Genomic DNA, 15,714 nt, shown 5'->3' on the forward strand with positions numbered 1-15,714 from the left:
ACTGTCCCTATGTACAGGAATATAACTACTATAATACTGCCCCCTATGTACAGGAATATAACTACTATAATACTGCCCCCTATGTACAGGAATATAACTACTATAATACTGCCCCCTATGTACAGGAATATAACTACTATAATACTGCCCCTATGTACAGGAATATAACTACTATAATACTGCCCCCTATGTACAAGAATATAACTACTATAATACTGCCCCCTATGTACAGGAATATAACTACTATAATACTGCCCCCTATGTACAAGAATATAACTACTATAATACTACCCCCTCTGTATTGTGTGTAACTGGTGTCCTTTTGCGATTGTGACTTTGTGCCCCCCCGGACCTCCTCTGTATTGCAGAGCTTCTCCATGCAGAGGGTGTAATTTATGCACTTTCCATTTTCTGCAGCGGATTCGTTACACTTGTGGTGATAAAGTTCTGGAGAATTATTCAGAGTCTTTTATTTTTAGAGACATTACCGCGACGATTTATCAGGTGACCTTTCTGTTTCTCTGCTCTCATCAAATTATTTTTATACGTTGGATGATGAAGGTTCCTCACACTGTGTCCTGTGCTAAGTAATGTTACTATAGTGTTTTATGTCCAGGACTGGACCAGAATCACCAACCCCAGCAGTATTATAGTAGTTATATTCCTGTACATAGGGGGCAGTATTATAGTAGTTATATTCCTGTACATAGGGGGCAGTATTATAGTAGTTATATTCCTGTACATAGGGGGCAGTATTATAGTAGTAATATTCTTGTACATAGGGGGCAGTATTATAGTAGTTATATTCCTGTACATAGGGGGCAGTATTATAGTAGTTATATCCCTGTACATAGGGGGCAGTATTATAGTAGTTATATTCTTGTACATAGGGGGCAGTATTATAGTAGTTATATTCCTGTACATAGGGGGCAGTATTATAGTAGTTATATTCCTGTACATAGGGGGCAGTATTATAGTAGTTATATTCCTGTACATAGGGGGCAGTATTATAGTAGTTATATTCCTGTACATAGGGGGCAGTATTATAGTAGTTATATTCCTGTACATAGGGGGCAGTATTATAGTAGTTATATTCCTGTACATAGGGGGCAGTATTATAGTAGTTATATTCCTGTACATAGGGGGCAGTATTATAGTAGTTATATTCCTGTACATAGGGGGCAGTATTATAGTAGTTATATTCCTGTACATAGGGGGCAGTATTATAGTAGTTATATCCCTCTACATAGGGGGCAGTATTATAGTAGTTATATTCCTGTACATAGGGAGCAGTATTATAGTAGTTATATCCCTGTACATAGGGGTCAGTATTATAGTAGTTATATTCTTGTACATAGGGGGCAGTATTATAGTAGTTATATTCCTGTACATAGGGGGCAGTATTATAGTAGTTATATTCCTGTACATAGGGGGCAGTATTATAGTAGTTATATTCCTGTACATAGGGGGCAGTATTATAGTAGTTATATTCCTGTACATAGGGGGCAGTATTATAGTAGTTATATTCCTGTACATAGGGGGCAGTATTATAGTAGTTATATTCCTGTACATAGGGGGCAGTATTATAGTAGTTATATTCCTGTACATAGGGGGCAGTATTATAGTAGTTATATTCCTGTACATAGGGGGCAGTATTATAGTAGTTATATTCCTGTACATAGGGGGCAGTATTATAGTAGTTATATCCCTCTACATAGGGGGCAGTATTATAGTAGTTATATTCCTGTACATAGGGAGCAGTATTATAGTAGTTATATTCCTGTACATAGGGGGCAGTATTATAGTAGTTATATTCCTGTACATAGGGGACAGTATTATAGTAGTTATATTCTTGTACATAGGGGGCAGTATTATAGCAGTTATATTCCTGTACATAGGGGGCAGTATTATAGTAGTTATATTCCTGTACATAGGGGGCAGTATTATAGTAGTTATATTCCTGTACATAGGGGGCAGTATTATAGTAGTTATATTCCTATACATAGGGGGCAGTATTATAGTAGTTATATCCCTGTACATAGGGGGCAGTATTATAGTAGTTATATTCCTGTACATAGGGGGCAGTATTATAGTAGTTATATTCCTGTACATAGGGGGCAGTATTATAGTAGTTATATTCCTGTACATAGGGGGCAGTATTATAGTAGTTATATTCTTGTACATAGGGGGCAGTATTATAGTAGTTATATTCTTGTACATAGGGGGCAGTATTATAGTAGTTATATTCCTGTACATAGGGGGCAGTATTATAGTAGTTATATTCCTGTACATAGGGGACAGTATTATAGTAGTTATATTCCTGTACATAGGAGGCAGTATTATAGTAGTTATATTCCTGTACATAGGGGGCAGTATTATAGTAGTTATATTCCTGTACATAGGGGGCAGTATTATAGTAGTTATATTCCTGTACATAGGGGGCAGTATTATAGTAGTTATATTCCTGTACATAGGGGGCAGTATTATAGTAGTTATATTCCTGTACATAGGGGGCAGTATTATAGTAGTTATATTCCTGTACATAGGGGGCAGTATTATAGTAGTTATATTCCTGTACATAGGGAGCAGTATTATAGTAGTTATATTCCTGTACATAGGGGGCAGTATTATAGTAGTTATATTCCTGTACATAGGGGACAGTATTATAGTAGTTATATTCTTGTACATAGGGGGCAGTATTATAGCAGTTATATTCCTGTACATAGGGGGCAGTATTATAGTAGTTATATTCCTGTACATAGGGGGCAGTATTATAGTAGTTATATTCCTGTACATAGGGGGCAGTATTATAGTAGTTATATTCCTATACATAGGGGGCAGTATTATAGTAGTTATATCCCTGTACATAGGGGGCAGTATTATAGTAGTTATATTCCTGTACATAGGGGGCAGTATTATAGTAGTTATATTCCTGTACATAGGGGGCAGTATTATAGTAGTTATATTCCTGTACATAGGGGGCAGTATTATAGTAGTTATATTCCTGTACATAGGGGGCAGTATTATAGTAGTTATATTCTTGTACATAGGGGGCAGTATTATAGTAGTTATATTCTTGTACATAGGGGGCAGTATTATAGTAGTTATATTCCTGTACATAGGGGGCAGTATTATAGTAGTTATATTCCTGTACATAGGGGGCAGTATTATAGTAGTTATATTCCTGTACATAGGAGGCAGTATTATAGTAGTTATATTCCTGTACATAGGGGGCAGTATTATAGTAGTTATATTCCTGTACATAGGAGGCAGTATTATAGTAGTTATATTCCTGTACATAGGAGGCAGTATTATAGTAGTTATATTCTTGTACATAGGGGGCAGTATTATAGTAGTTATATTCCTGTACATAGGGGGCAGTATTATAGTAGTTATATTCCTGTACATAGGGGACAGTATTATAGTAGTTATATTCCTGTACATAGGGGGCAGTATTATAGTAGTTATATTCCTGTACATAGGAGGCAGTATTATAGTAGTTATATTCTTGTACATAGGGGGCAGTATTATAGTAGTTATATTCCTGTACATAGGGGGCAGTATTACAGTAGTTATATTCCTGTACATAGGGGGCAGTATTATAGTAGTTATATCCCTGTACATAGGGGGCAGTATTATAGTAGTTATATTCTTGTACATAGGGGGCAGTATTATAGTAGTTATATTCCTGTACATATGGGGCAGTATTATAGTAGTTATATTCTTGTACATAGGGGGCAGTATTATAGTAGTTATATTCCTGTACATAGGGGGCAGTATTATAGTAGTTATATTCCTGTACATAGGAGGCAGTATTATAGTAGTTATATTCCTGTACATAGGGGGCAGTATTATAGTAGTTATATTCCTGTACATAGGAGGCAGTATTATAGTAGTTATATTCTTGTACATAGGGGGCAGTATTATAGTAGTTATATTCCTGTACATAGGAGGCAGTATTATAGTAGTTATATTCCTGTACATAGGGGGCAGTATTATAGTAGTTATATTCCTGTACATAGGAGGCAGTATTATAGTAGTTATATTCTTGTACATAGGGGGCAGTATTATAGTAGTTATATTCCTGTACATATGGGGCAGTATTATAGTAGTTATATTCTTGTACATAGGGGGCAGTATTATAGTAGTTATATTCCTGTACATAGGGGGCAGTATTATAGTAGTTATATTCCTGTACATAGGAGGCAGTATTATAGTAGTTATATTCCTGTACATAGGGGGCAGTATTATAGTAGTTATATTCCTGTACATAGGGGGCAGTATTATAGTAGTTATATTCCTGTACATAGGAGGCAGTATTATAGTAGTTATATTCCTGTACATAGGGGGCAGTATTATAGTAGTTATATTCTTGTACATAGGGGGCAGTATTATAGTAGTTATATTCTTGTACATAGGGGGCAGTATTATAGTAGTTATATTCCTGTACATAGGAGGCAGTATTATAGTAGTTATATTCCTGTACATAGGGGGCAGTATTATAGTAGTTATATTCCTGTACATAGGAGGCAGTATTATAGTAGTTATATTCTTGTACATAGGGGGCAGTATTATAGTAGTTATATTCCTGTACATATGGGGCAGTATTATAGTAGTTATATTCTTGTACATAGGGAGCAGTATTATAGTAGTTATATTCCTGTACATAGGGGGCAGTATTATAGTAGTTATATTCCTGTACATAGGGAGCAGTATTATAGTAGTTATATTCTTGTACATAGGGGGCAGTATTATAGTAGTTATATTCTTGTACATAGGGGGCAGTATTATAGTAGTTATATTCCTGTACATAGGGGGCAGTATTATAGTAGTTATATTCCTGTACATAGGGGGCAGTATTATAGTAGTTATATTCCTGTACATAGGGGGCAGTATTATAGTAGTTATATCCCTGTACATAGGGAGCAGTATTATAGTAGTTATATTCCTGTACATAGGGAGCAGTATTATAGTAGTTATATCCCTGTACATAGGGGGCAGTATTATAGTAGTTATATTCTTGTACACAGGGGGCAGTATTATAGTAGTTATATTCCTGTACATAGGGGGCAGTATTATAGTAGTTATATTCTTGTACATAGGGGGCAGTATTATAGTAGTTATATTCCTGTACATAGAGAGCAGTATTATAGTAGTTATATTCTTGTACATAGGGGGCAGTATTATAGTAGTTATATTCTTGTACATAGGGACAGTATTATAGTAGTTATATTCCTGTACATAGGGGGCAGTATTATAGTAGTTATATTCCTGTACAGTCTGGCATTACGGTATTCCCCATTGTATGTATTGTGTGTCAGGTTTTGTGTCTCCTCTATATATTGTCAGGCTGTGGGACTTGTTATTTGATGTGACTTTTCGGGGGTTCGGAGGGGTTGGTGCTGGGAGATTTCTATTGACCGCAGCGTCTTGCGGGCTCATTCAGTTTCCACACAAACCTATCGGCAGTATCTTTTGTGAGTGTGTGAATGAGCGCAGCCCGTGGTCCGGCAGCGTCGGTCCGCCCCTCCCTGACGCGGTCGCCTTTTGTTCGGTAAAGGTTATCCCTCTTCTGTATTTGGCGCAGTCTGAGTGTAGATGGGGGGACGACTCCCGGGCCCCTCACTGAAGAATACCTGAAGACTGATGAACAATATGGTGGCATTTCAGGCGTCGCTTTCTATACATGGAATATCTGACATTGATCTCCTCATAAGAGAGGGAGAGATAAAGACCCCCGAGCCTCTCTGCAGAGTATCGCACCCGCTATTAAAGGGACATATTCCTCTTATGCTGTAATTGACATTCACATTGCTTCTCTCTCCTTTTCTATTAAAGTGACTTTGGATTAAAGGGTTATATATTCCTACCTCACACTGCTGTGCTCTGTGCAGCCAGTGTTATGTATTGTCCCTGGAGAGATGTGTAATCAGACCTCACACTGCTGTGCTCTGTGCTCTCTGCAGCCAGTGTTATGTATTGTCCCTGGAGAGATGTGTAATCAGACCTCACACTGCTGTGCTCTGTGCTCTCTGCAGCCAGTGTTATGTGCTGTCCCTGGAGAGATGTGTAATCAGACCTCACACTGCTGTGCTCTGTGCTCTCTGCAGCCAGTGTTATGTACTGTCCCTGGAGAGATGTGTAATCAGACCTCACACTGCTGTACTCTGTGCTCTGTGCAGCCAGTGTTATGTATTGTCCCTGGAGAGATGTGTAATCATACCTCACACTGCTGTGCTCTGTGCTCTCTGCAGCCAGTGTTATGTATTGTCCCTGGAGAGAGCCCGATCGCCGCTCTCTCTCTCCGCTTTGTGCTTCCTCTTACGCCCTAAGTCCGCGCTCTCCGTTTTGCCCTTCCTCTTACGCCCGGACGCCGCTCTCTCTCTCTCCGCTTTGCCCTTCCTCTTACGCCCGGACGCCGCTCTCTCTCTCTCCGCTTTGCCCTTCCTCTTACGCCCGGACGCCGCTCTCTCTCTCTCCGCTTTGTCCTTCCTCTTACGCCCGGACGCCGCTCTCTCTCTCTCTCTCTCCGCTTTGCCCTTCCTCTTACGCCCGGACGCCGCTCTCTCTCTCTCCGCTTTGCCCTTCCTCTTACGCCCGGACGCCGCTCTCTCTCTCTCCGCTTTGCCCTTCCTCTTACGCCCGGACGCCGCTCTCTCTCTCTCCGCTTTGTCCTTCCTCTTACGCCCGGACGCCGCTCTCTCTCTCTCTCTCTCCGCTTTGCCCTTCCTCTTACGCCCGGACGCCGCTCTCTCTCTCTCCGTTTTGCCCTTCTTCTTACGCCCTAAGTCTGCGCTCTCCGTTTTGCCCTTCCTCTTACGCCCTAAGTCTGCGCTCTCCGTTTTGCCCTTCCTCTTACGCCCTAAGTCTGCGCTCTCCGCTTTGCCCTTCCTCTTACGCCCTAAGTCTGCGCTCTCCGTTTTGCCCTTCCTCTTACGCCCTAAGTCTGCACTCTCCGTTTTGCCCTTCCTCTTACGCCCTAAGTCTGCGCTCTCCGTTTTGCCCTTCCTCTTACGCCCTAAGTCTGCGCTCTCCGTTTTGCCCTTCCTCTTACGCCCTAAGTCCGCGCTCTCCGTTTTGCCCTTCCTCTTACGCCCTAAGTCCGCGCTCTCCGTTTTGCCCTTCCTCTTACGCCCTAAGTCTGCGCTCTCCGTTTTGCCCTTCCTCTTGTATTCCCTTTGAGGAAATATAAAATTCTCCAGTAAATGATTGCAGCGCAGCTGGATGTTTTGTAATCACGGCGCAGGATATGTAAATGTGTGAGCGGCTGCCCACTGCTGCCTGGAATACTAAGCTGCTGATTCCTGACGCTCCGTCCTATTAGAAGAAGCCGCTGGGGCTGTCAGGCTGGAGAGCGTCTTGAGGACTTGGCTTTGGTCATGAGACATCTTATCCTTGCTCCCTGGAGCTGACCCTGTTTCTGACCTTCAGGCTGTAGAGCAGGAGCGACCTGCAGGCGCAGCTACATAGTATCGGGCCGCCTCCCGGTGGCCTAACAGCTGTTACTTGGTATCTGTTATGCCAACAGGTAAAAACTGCAAGTACCCGGAGGTAAATAGCCATGCATTCTCCAGGTACACTAGAGGACTTGTCCTCACCCTGCTGTGCTCTTAGTTCTCTGCATTGAGCTGTTCCTTAACTCAGTGATTTTCAACCAGTGTGCCGCGACACATGGTCGGGTGTGCCGCGGGGAAGTTCCCCAAACTATGGTGCCCCCTGTGTTTTGTTTCCCGGCAATGCGCAGTGATGTAAAATGAGAAATACTATAGTCATGAGGCTGGAGTACTACAAGTACCAGCTCATATGCTGAGTATATTGGCCTCATGGCCATAGTACTTCTCATAGTACCCCTTTATTTTGCAGTATATGAGCCACATAATAATCAGCACCATATACTAAAAACAGGGAGAAACTGAGAACTGTTGAGGAAGAGGTTTCACACTGAGTGAGTAAAATAAATGTAGAATATATATTATTAACTATATGTATAATATGACTGTTTTAGTGTCATTTTGTGCTATTTTGGTTGGTGGTGTGCCCCAGGATTTTCTAAGTATAAAAAGTGTGCCGCAGCTCAAAAAAGGTTGAAAAACACTGCCTTAACTCTTCTTTGAGTAAAATGGTAAATAAGAAAAATGTTATTCATCCCCCAAAGGGGAAATCAATACAAATGGGACAAAGTACATATTGTAGCAGCCTTCAGCTTGGGCACAGAGCACAGCAGTGTGAGGACAAACCCTCCGTGCCATACAAGAAGCCACAATCCTGAAATATAAATCCATAACTCACAGCCCTGCTGCCACTACCGGCACTCACAAATATAAAAATAATCCAATGAACTCCGTTTGGACTAAGAGCGGCGTCGCTGGAAACCAGGAATTACACTGGATGTAAAGATTGAACCTAATAAACTCTGAATGCGCTTTAGAATCTGTCCATAGGATTATTTTATATTGCTTTGTATTTTCAAACAAGGCGGGGTCTGTGCATAACAGTGGCTGCAGAGAGCACAGAGCACAGCAGTGTGAGGTCTGATTATACATCTCTCCAGGGACAATACATAACACTGGCTGCAGAGAGCACAGAGCACAGCAGTGTGAGGTGTGATTACACATCTCTCTAGGGACAGTACATAACACTGGCTGCAGAGAGCACAGAGCACAGCAGTGTGAGGTCTGATTACACATCTCTCCAGGAACAATACATAACACTGGCTGCAGAGAGCACAGAGCACAGCAGTGTGAGGTCTGAATACACCTCTCTCCACGGACAATACATAACACTGGCTGCAGAGAGCACAGAGCACAGCAGTGTGAGGTCTGATTACACATCTCTCCAGGGACAGTACATAACACAGGCTGCAGAGAGCACAGAGCACAGCAGTGTGAGGTGTGATTACACATCTATCCAGGGACAATACATAACACTGGCTGCAGAGAGCACAGAGCACAGCAGTGTGAGGTCTGATTACACATCTCTCCAGGGACCATACATAACACTGGCTGCAGAGAGCACAGAGCACAGCAGTGTGAGGTATGATTATACATCTCTCCAGGGACAATACATAACACTGGCTGCAGAGAGCACAGAGAACAGCAGTGTGAGGTCTGATTACACATCTCTCCAGGGCCAATACATAACACAGGCTGCAGAGAGCACAGAGCACAGCAGTGTGAGGGCTGATTACACATCTCTCTGGGGACAATACATAACACTGGCTGCAGAGAGCACAGAGCACAGCAGTGTGAGGGCTGATTACACATCTCTCCAGGGACAGTACATAACACTGGCTGCACAGAGCACAGCAGTGTGAGGTCTGATTACACATCTCTCCAGGTACAATACATAACACAGGCTGCAGAGAGCACAGAGCACAGCAGTGTGAGGTCTGATTACACATCAATCCAGGGACAATACATAACACTGGCTGCAGAGAGCACAGAGCACAGCAGTGTGAGGTCTGATTACACATCTTTCCAGGGACAATACATAACACTGGCTGCAGAGAGCACAGAGCACAGCAGTGTGAGGTCTGATTACACATCTCTACAGGGACAGTACATAACACTGGCTGCACAGAGCACAGCAGTGTGAGGTCTGATTACACATCTCTCCAGGGATTATACATAACACTGGCTGCAGAGTGCACAGAGCACAGCAGTGTGAGGTATATTCACACATCTCTCCAGTATCCCCATCCTCCTCCAGCAGAATCTGCAGTAGTATCACTGTTCCTCTCCTCTACTAGCAGAATATGCACTTGTATCAGTATCCCCCTCCCTCTCTAGTAGACTCTGCAGTTGTATCAGTATCCCCATCCTCCTCTAGCAGACTCTGCAGTAGTATCAGTATACCCCTCCTCCTCCAGCAGACTGGGCAGTAGTATCCATATCCCCCTCCTCCTCCAGCAGATGCTGCAATAGTATCTGTATCCCCGACCTCTCTAGTAGATTCTGCAGTTGTATCAGTATCCCCGTCCTCTCCAGCAGACTCTGCACTTGTATCAGTATCCCCCTCCTCCTATAGCAGATGCTGCAGTAGTATCAGTATTTATGTCCTTCTCTAGCAGACTTTGCAGTTGTATCAGTATCCCCCTCCTTCTCTAGTAGAATCTGCAATAATGTCAGTATCCCCCTCCTTCTCTAGTAGACTCTGCAATAATATCAGTATCCCCCTCCTTCTCTAGTAGACTCTGCAGTTGTATCAGTATCCCCCTCCTTCTCTAGTAGAATCTGCAATAATATCAGTATCCCCCTCCTTCTCTAGTAGACTCTGCAGTTGTATCAGTATCCCCCTCCTTCTCTAGTAGACTCTGCAGTTGTATCAGTATCCCTCTCCTTCTCTAGCAGATGCTGCATTAGTATCAGTGTCCCTGTCCTTCTCTAGTAGACTCTGCAGTTGTATCAGTAGCCCTCTCCTTCTCTAGTAGACTCTGCAGTTGTATCAGTATCCCCCGCCTCCTCGAGCAGACTCTGCAGTTGTATCAGTATCCTCCTCCTTCTCTAGTAGACTCTGCAGTTGTATCAGTACCCCCTCCTTCTCTAGTAGACTCTGCAGTTGTATCAGTATCCCCCTCCTTCTCTAGTAGACTCTGCAGTTGTATCAGTACCCCCTCCTTCTCTAGTAGACTCTGCAGTTGTATCAGTATCCCCCTCCTTCTCTAGTAGACTCTGCAGTTGTATCAGTATCCTCCTCCTTCTCTAGTAGACTCTGCAGTTGCATCAGTATCCCCCTCCTTCCCTAGCAGATGCTGCATTAGTATCAGTATCTTTGTCCTTCTCTAGTAGACTCTGCAGTTGTATCAGTATCCCCCTCCTTCTCTAGTAGACTCTGCAGTTGTATCAGTATCCTCCTCCTTCTCCAGCAGACTCTGCAGTTGTATCAGTATCCTCCTCCTCCTCGAGCAGACTCTGCAGTTGTATCAGTATACCCCTCCATCTCTAGCAGACTCTGCAGTTGTATCAGTATCCCCCTCCTTCTCTAGTAGACTCTGCAGTTGTATCAGTATCCCCCTCCTTCTCTAGTAGACCCTGCGGTTGTATCAGTATCCCCCTCCTTCTCTAGTAGACTCTGCAGTTGTATCAGTATCCCCCTCCTTCTCTAGTAGACTCTGCAGTTGTATCAGTATACCCCTCCATCTCTAGCAGACTCTGCAGTTGTATCAGTATCCCCCTCCTTCTCTAGTAGACGCTGCAGTTGTATCAGTATCCCCCTCCTTCTCTAGTAGACTCTGCAGTTGTATCAGTATCCCCCTCCTTCTCTAGTAGACTCTGCAGTTGTATCAGTATACCCCTCCATCTCTAGCAGACTCTGCAGTTGTATCAGTATCCCCCTCCTTCTCTAGTAGACTCTGCAGTTGTATCAGTATCCCCCTCCTTCTCTAGTAGACTCTGCAGTTGTATCAGTATCCCCCTCCTTCTCTAGTAGACTCTGCAGTTGTATCAGTATCCCCCTCCTTCTCTAGTAGACTCTGCAGTTGTATCAGTATCGCCCTCCTTCTCTAGTAGACTCTGCAGTTGTATCAGTATACCCCTCCTTCTCGAGCAGACTCTGCAGTTGTATCAGTATCCCCCTCCTCCTCGAGCAGACTCTGCAGTTGTATCAGTTTCCCCCTCCTCCTCGAGCAGACTCTGCAGTTGTATCAGTTTCCCCCTCCTTCTCTAGTAGACTCTGCAGTTGTATCAGTATCCCCCTCCTTCTCTAGTAGACTCTGCAGTTGTATCAGTATCGCCCTCCTTCTCTAGTAGACTCTGCAGTTGTATCAGTATACCCCTCCTTCTCGAGCAGACTCTGCAGTTGTATCAGTATCCCCCTCCTCCTCGAGCAGACTCTGCAGTTGTATCAGTTTCCCCCTTCTTTTCCGGCAGACTCTGCAGTTGGGTCAGTATCCAGCTCCTCCTCCGCTCCCCCCCTCCTCCCGGCTGCATTGGCCCTCTGGTGTACTGGTCTGGTACTAGAGGCCTCGCGCTGTACCCATGCCCACAATAATCCGGACCTGGTTCTTGTCTAGATGCGGGCACCACATTTGCGCCATGTGTTTGGGTGAGCGGATCTCGTCTTGTGTATTATGTATCCTCCTCTTCTTGCAGACAATGTTTTTGGGCTGGCGCGATGATGAATCCGGCTGCTCAACGCCTCCGCCCGGCGCACGCTCTAAATATTTATAGTGATGTTTAGTGATTTTGGGCGCGGTGCCATGATGGGAGCGTCGGCAGAGCGCAGGCATTTGGCTCAGAGACTTGTTCTCACAGATTTGACAAATGAGGCTTTTTTATTATTTTATTTTGCTATTTACTTAAAGTGGCATCAGGAGAGCGCGGTGTGGCGGCCCCGGGAGAGCGCGGGGTGGCGGCCCCGGGAGAGCGCGGTGTGGCGGCCCCGGGAGAGCGCGGGATGGCGGCCCCGGGAGAGCGCGGGGTGGCGGCCCCGGGAGAGCGCGGGGTGGCGGCCCCGGGAGAGCGCGGTGTGGCGGCCCCGGGAGAGCGCGGTGTGGCGGCCCCGGGAGAGCGCGGGGTGGCGGCCCCGGGAGAGCGCGGGATGGCGGCCCCGGGAGAGCGCGGTGTGGCGGCCCCGGGAGAGCGCGGTGTGGCGGCCCCGGGAGAGCGCGGTGTGGCGGCCCCGGGAGAGCGCGGGGTGGCGGCCCCGGGAGAGCGCGGGGTGGCGGCCCCGGGAGAGCGCGGGGTGGCGGCCCCGGGAGAGGGCGGGGTGGCGGCCCCGGGAGAGGGCGGGGTGGCGGCCCCGGGAGAGGGCGGGGTGGCCCCCTCGCTCCACACTCGCTGCCCATAACCCTGCGCTCGCTCGTACATTGCGAGGTTCTTTCTTGCCTCATTATGATGCAGTTTCTGCTGAGTCTTACTCGGATTCCTCTAGTCACTTCTAGAGCTGCATTAATCTCCCGCTTCAGGGTTTATCTATCACAAGCCTTGTGTGTGTGCTGTTCTGTATCATCTCCCACAATGCCATGCAGCAGGTGTGGAGTGACAGGTGTGATACTTACCTGGGATTTGTTTTCTTCTCTTGCAGGTCCAGTAAGACGATGAATCTGTGTTCCAAGTGTTTTGCGGGTGAGTACCCCAGCGCCCACCTACACCCAACACGCCCCACTGTATATTATGTCTCATAATGGCTTGTACAGGTGAGGGACCACAGGGAGAGTCCTCCTTAAAGGGGATGTCTACGAATAGTGATGAGTACATAGTACTATATATAAGGTTAGGTCATTGGGAAACCATAATGCCCTGTATGTTATAGTATGGTAACAGATGTCCTGTGTCCTGACACCTTTCTATCATAGCCAGCAGTGGTCAGGGGTCAGCATGGGCGCTCTGACCCCTATGTGACTACACCCCCCATACACAGCGAGCTGCCATGTCCTGTGTGTCCTGACACCTTTCTATCATAGCCAGCAGTGGTCAGGGGTCAGCATGGGCGCTCTGACCCCTCTGTGACTACACCCCCCATACACAGCGATCTGCCATGTCCTGTGTGTCCTGACACCTGTCTATCATAGCCAGCAGTGGTCAGGGGTCAGCATGGGCGCTCTGCCCCCTCTGTGACTACACCCCCCATACACAGCGAGCTGCCATGTCCTGTGTTCTGACACCTTTCTATCATAGCCAGCAGTGGTCAGGGGTCAGCATGGGCGCTCTGCCCCCTCTGTGACTACACCCCCCATACACAGCGAGCTGCCATGTCCTGTGTGTCCTGACACCTTTCTATCATAGCCAGCAGTGGTCAGGGGTCAGCATGGGCGCTCTGACCTCTCTGTGACTACACCTCCCCTACACAGCGAGCTGCCATGTCCTGTGTGTCCTGACACCTTTCTATCAAAGTCAGCAGAGGTCAGGGATCAGCATGAGTGCTCTAACCCCTCTGTGACTACACCCCCATACACAGCGAGCTGCCATGTCCTGTGTGTCCTGACACCTTTCTATCATAGCCAGCAGTGGTCAGGGGTCAGCATGGGCGCTCTAACCCCTCTGTGACTACACCCCCATACACAGCGAGCTGCCATGTCCTGTGTGTCCTGACACCTTTCTATCATAGCCAGCAGTGGTCAGGGGTCAGCATGGGCGCTCTGACCCCTATGTGACTACACCCCCCATACACAGCGAGCTGCCATGTCCTGTGTGTCCTGACACCTTTCTATCATAGCCAGCAGTGGTCAGGGGTCAGCATGGGCGCTCTGACCCCTCTGTGACTACATCCCCCATACACAGTGAGCTGCCATGTCCTGTGTGTCCTGACACCTTTCTATCATAGCCAGCAGTGGTCAGGGGTCAGCATGGGCGCTCTGACCCCTCTGTGACTACACTCCCCATACACAGCGAGCTGCCATGTCCTGTGTTCTGACACCTTTCTATCATAGCCAGCAGTGGTCAGGGGTCAGCATGGGCGCTCTGCCCCCTCTGTGACTACACCCCCCATACACAGCGAGCTGCCATGTCCTGTGTGTCCTGACACCTTTCTATCATAGCCAGCAGTGGTCAGGGGTCAGCATGGGCGCTCTGACCTCTCTGTGACTACACCCCCATACACAGCGAGCTGCCATGTCCTGTGTGTCCTGACACCTTTCTATCAAAGTCAGCAGAGGTCAGGGATCAGCATGAGTGCTCTGACCCCTCTGTGACTACACCCTCCATACACAGGGAGCTGCCATGTCCTGTGTGTCCTGACACCTTTCTATCATAGCCAGCAGTGGTCAGCATGGGCGCTCTGGCCCCTCTGTGACTACACCCCCCATACACAGCGAGCTGCCATGTCCTGTGTGTCCTGACACCTTTTTATCATAGCCAGCAGTGGTCAGGGGTCAGCATGGGCGCTCTGACCCCTCTGTGACTACACCCCCATACACAGCGAGCTGCCATGTCCTGTGTCCTGACACCTTTCTATCATAGCCAGCAGCGGTCAGGGGTCAGCATGGGCGCTCTGACCCCTCTGTGACTACACCCCCCATACACAGCGAGCTGCCATGTCCTGTGTGTCCTGACACCTTTCTATCATAGCCAGCAGTGGTCAGGGGTCAGCATGGGTGCTCTGACCTCTCTGTGACTACACCCCCCATACACAGTGAGCTGCCATGTCCTGAGTGTCCTGACACCTTTCTATCATAGCCAGCAGTGGTCAGGGGTCAGCATGGGCGCTCTGACCCCTCTGTGACTACACCCCCCATACACAGCGAGCTGCCATGTCCTGTGTCCTGACACCTTTCTATCATAGCCAGCAGTGGTCAGGGGTCAGCATGGGCACACTGACCCCTCTGTGACTACACCCCCCATACACAGCGAGCTGCCATGTCCTGTGTGTCCTGACACCTTTCTATCATAGCCAGCAGTGGTCAGGGGTCAGCATGGGCGCTCTGACCCCTCTGTGACTACACCCCCCATACACAGCGAGCTGCCATGTCCTGTGTGTCCTGACACCTTTCTATCATAGCCAGCAGTGGTCAGGGGTCAGCATGGGCGCTTTGACCTCTCTGTGACTACACCCCCCATACACAGCGAGCTGCCATGTCCTGTGTGTCCTGACACCTTTCTATCATAGCAAGCAGTGGTCAGGGGTCAGCATGGGCGCTCTGACCCCTCTGTGACTACACCCCCCCAATATACAGCGAGCTGCCATGTCCTGTGTCCTGACACCTTTCTATCATAGCCAGCAGTGGTCAGGGGTCAGCATGGGCGCTCTGACCCCTCTGTGACTACACCCCCCATACAC

The 15,714-nt window shown here is 47.0% G+C and overlaps 1 protein-coding gene across 1 annotated transcript in view; it reads left to right on the forward strand.

Moving 5' to 3' along the window:
- The window catches only part of ZFAND3 (zinc finger AN1-type containing 3), a 186,137-nt gene that overhangs the window by 72,644 nt on the left and 97,779 nt on the right, over positions 1-15,714 (forward strand). The window contains exon 2 of the mRNA XM_072139748.1: positions 13,024-13,064. Coding sequence (XP_071995849.1) covers positions 13,024-13,064 — 41 coding nt within the window. The remainder of the gene's footprint in view (positions 1-13,023; positions 13,065-15,714) is intronic.

Source organism: Engystomops pustulosus, chromosome 3 (genome assembly GCF_040894005.1).
Source record: "Engystomops pustulosus chromosome 3, aEngPut4.maternal, whole genome shotgun sequence".
Lineage (NCBI taxonomy): Eukaryota > Metazoa > Chordata > Amphibia > Anura > Leptodactylidae > Engystomops > Engystomops pustulosus.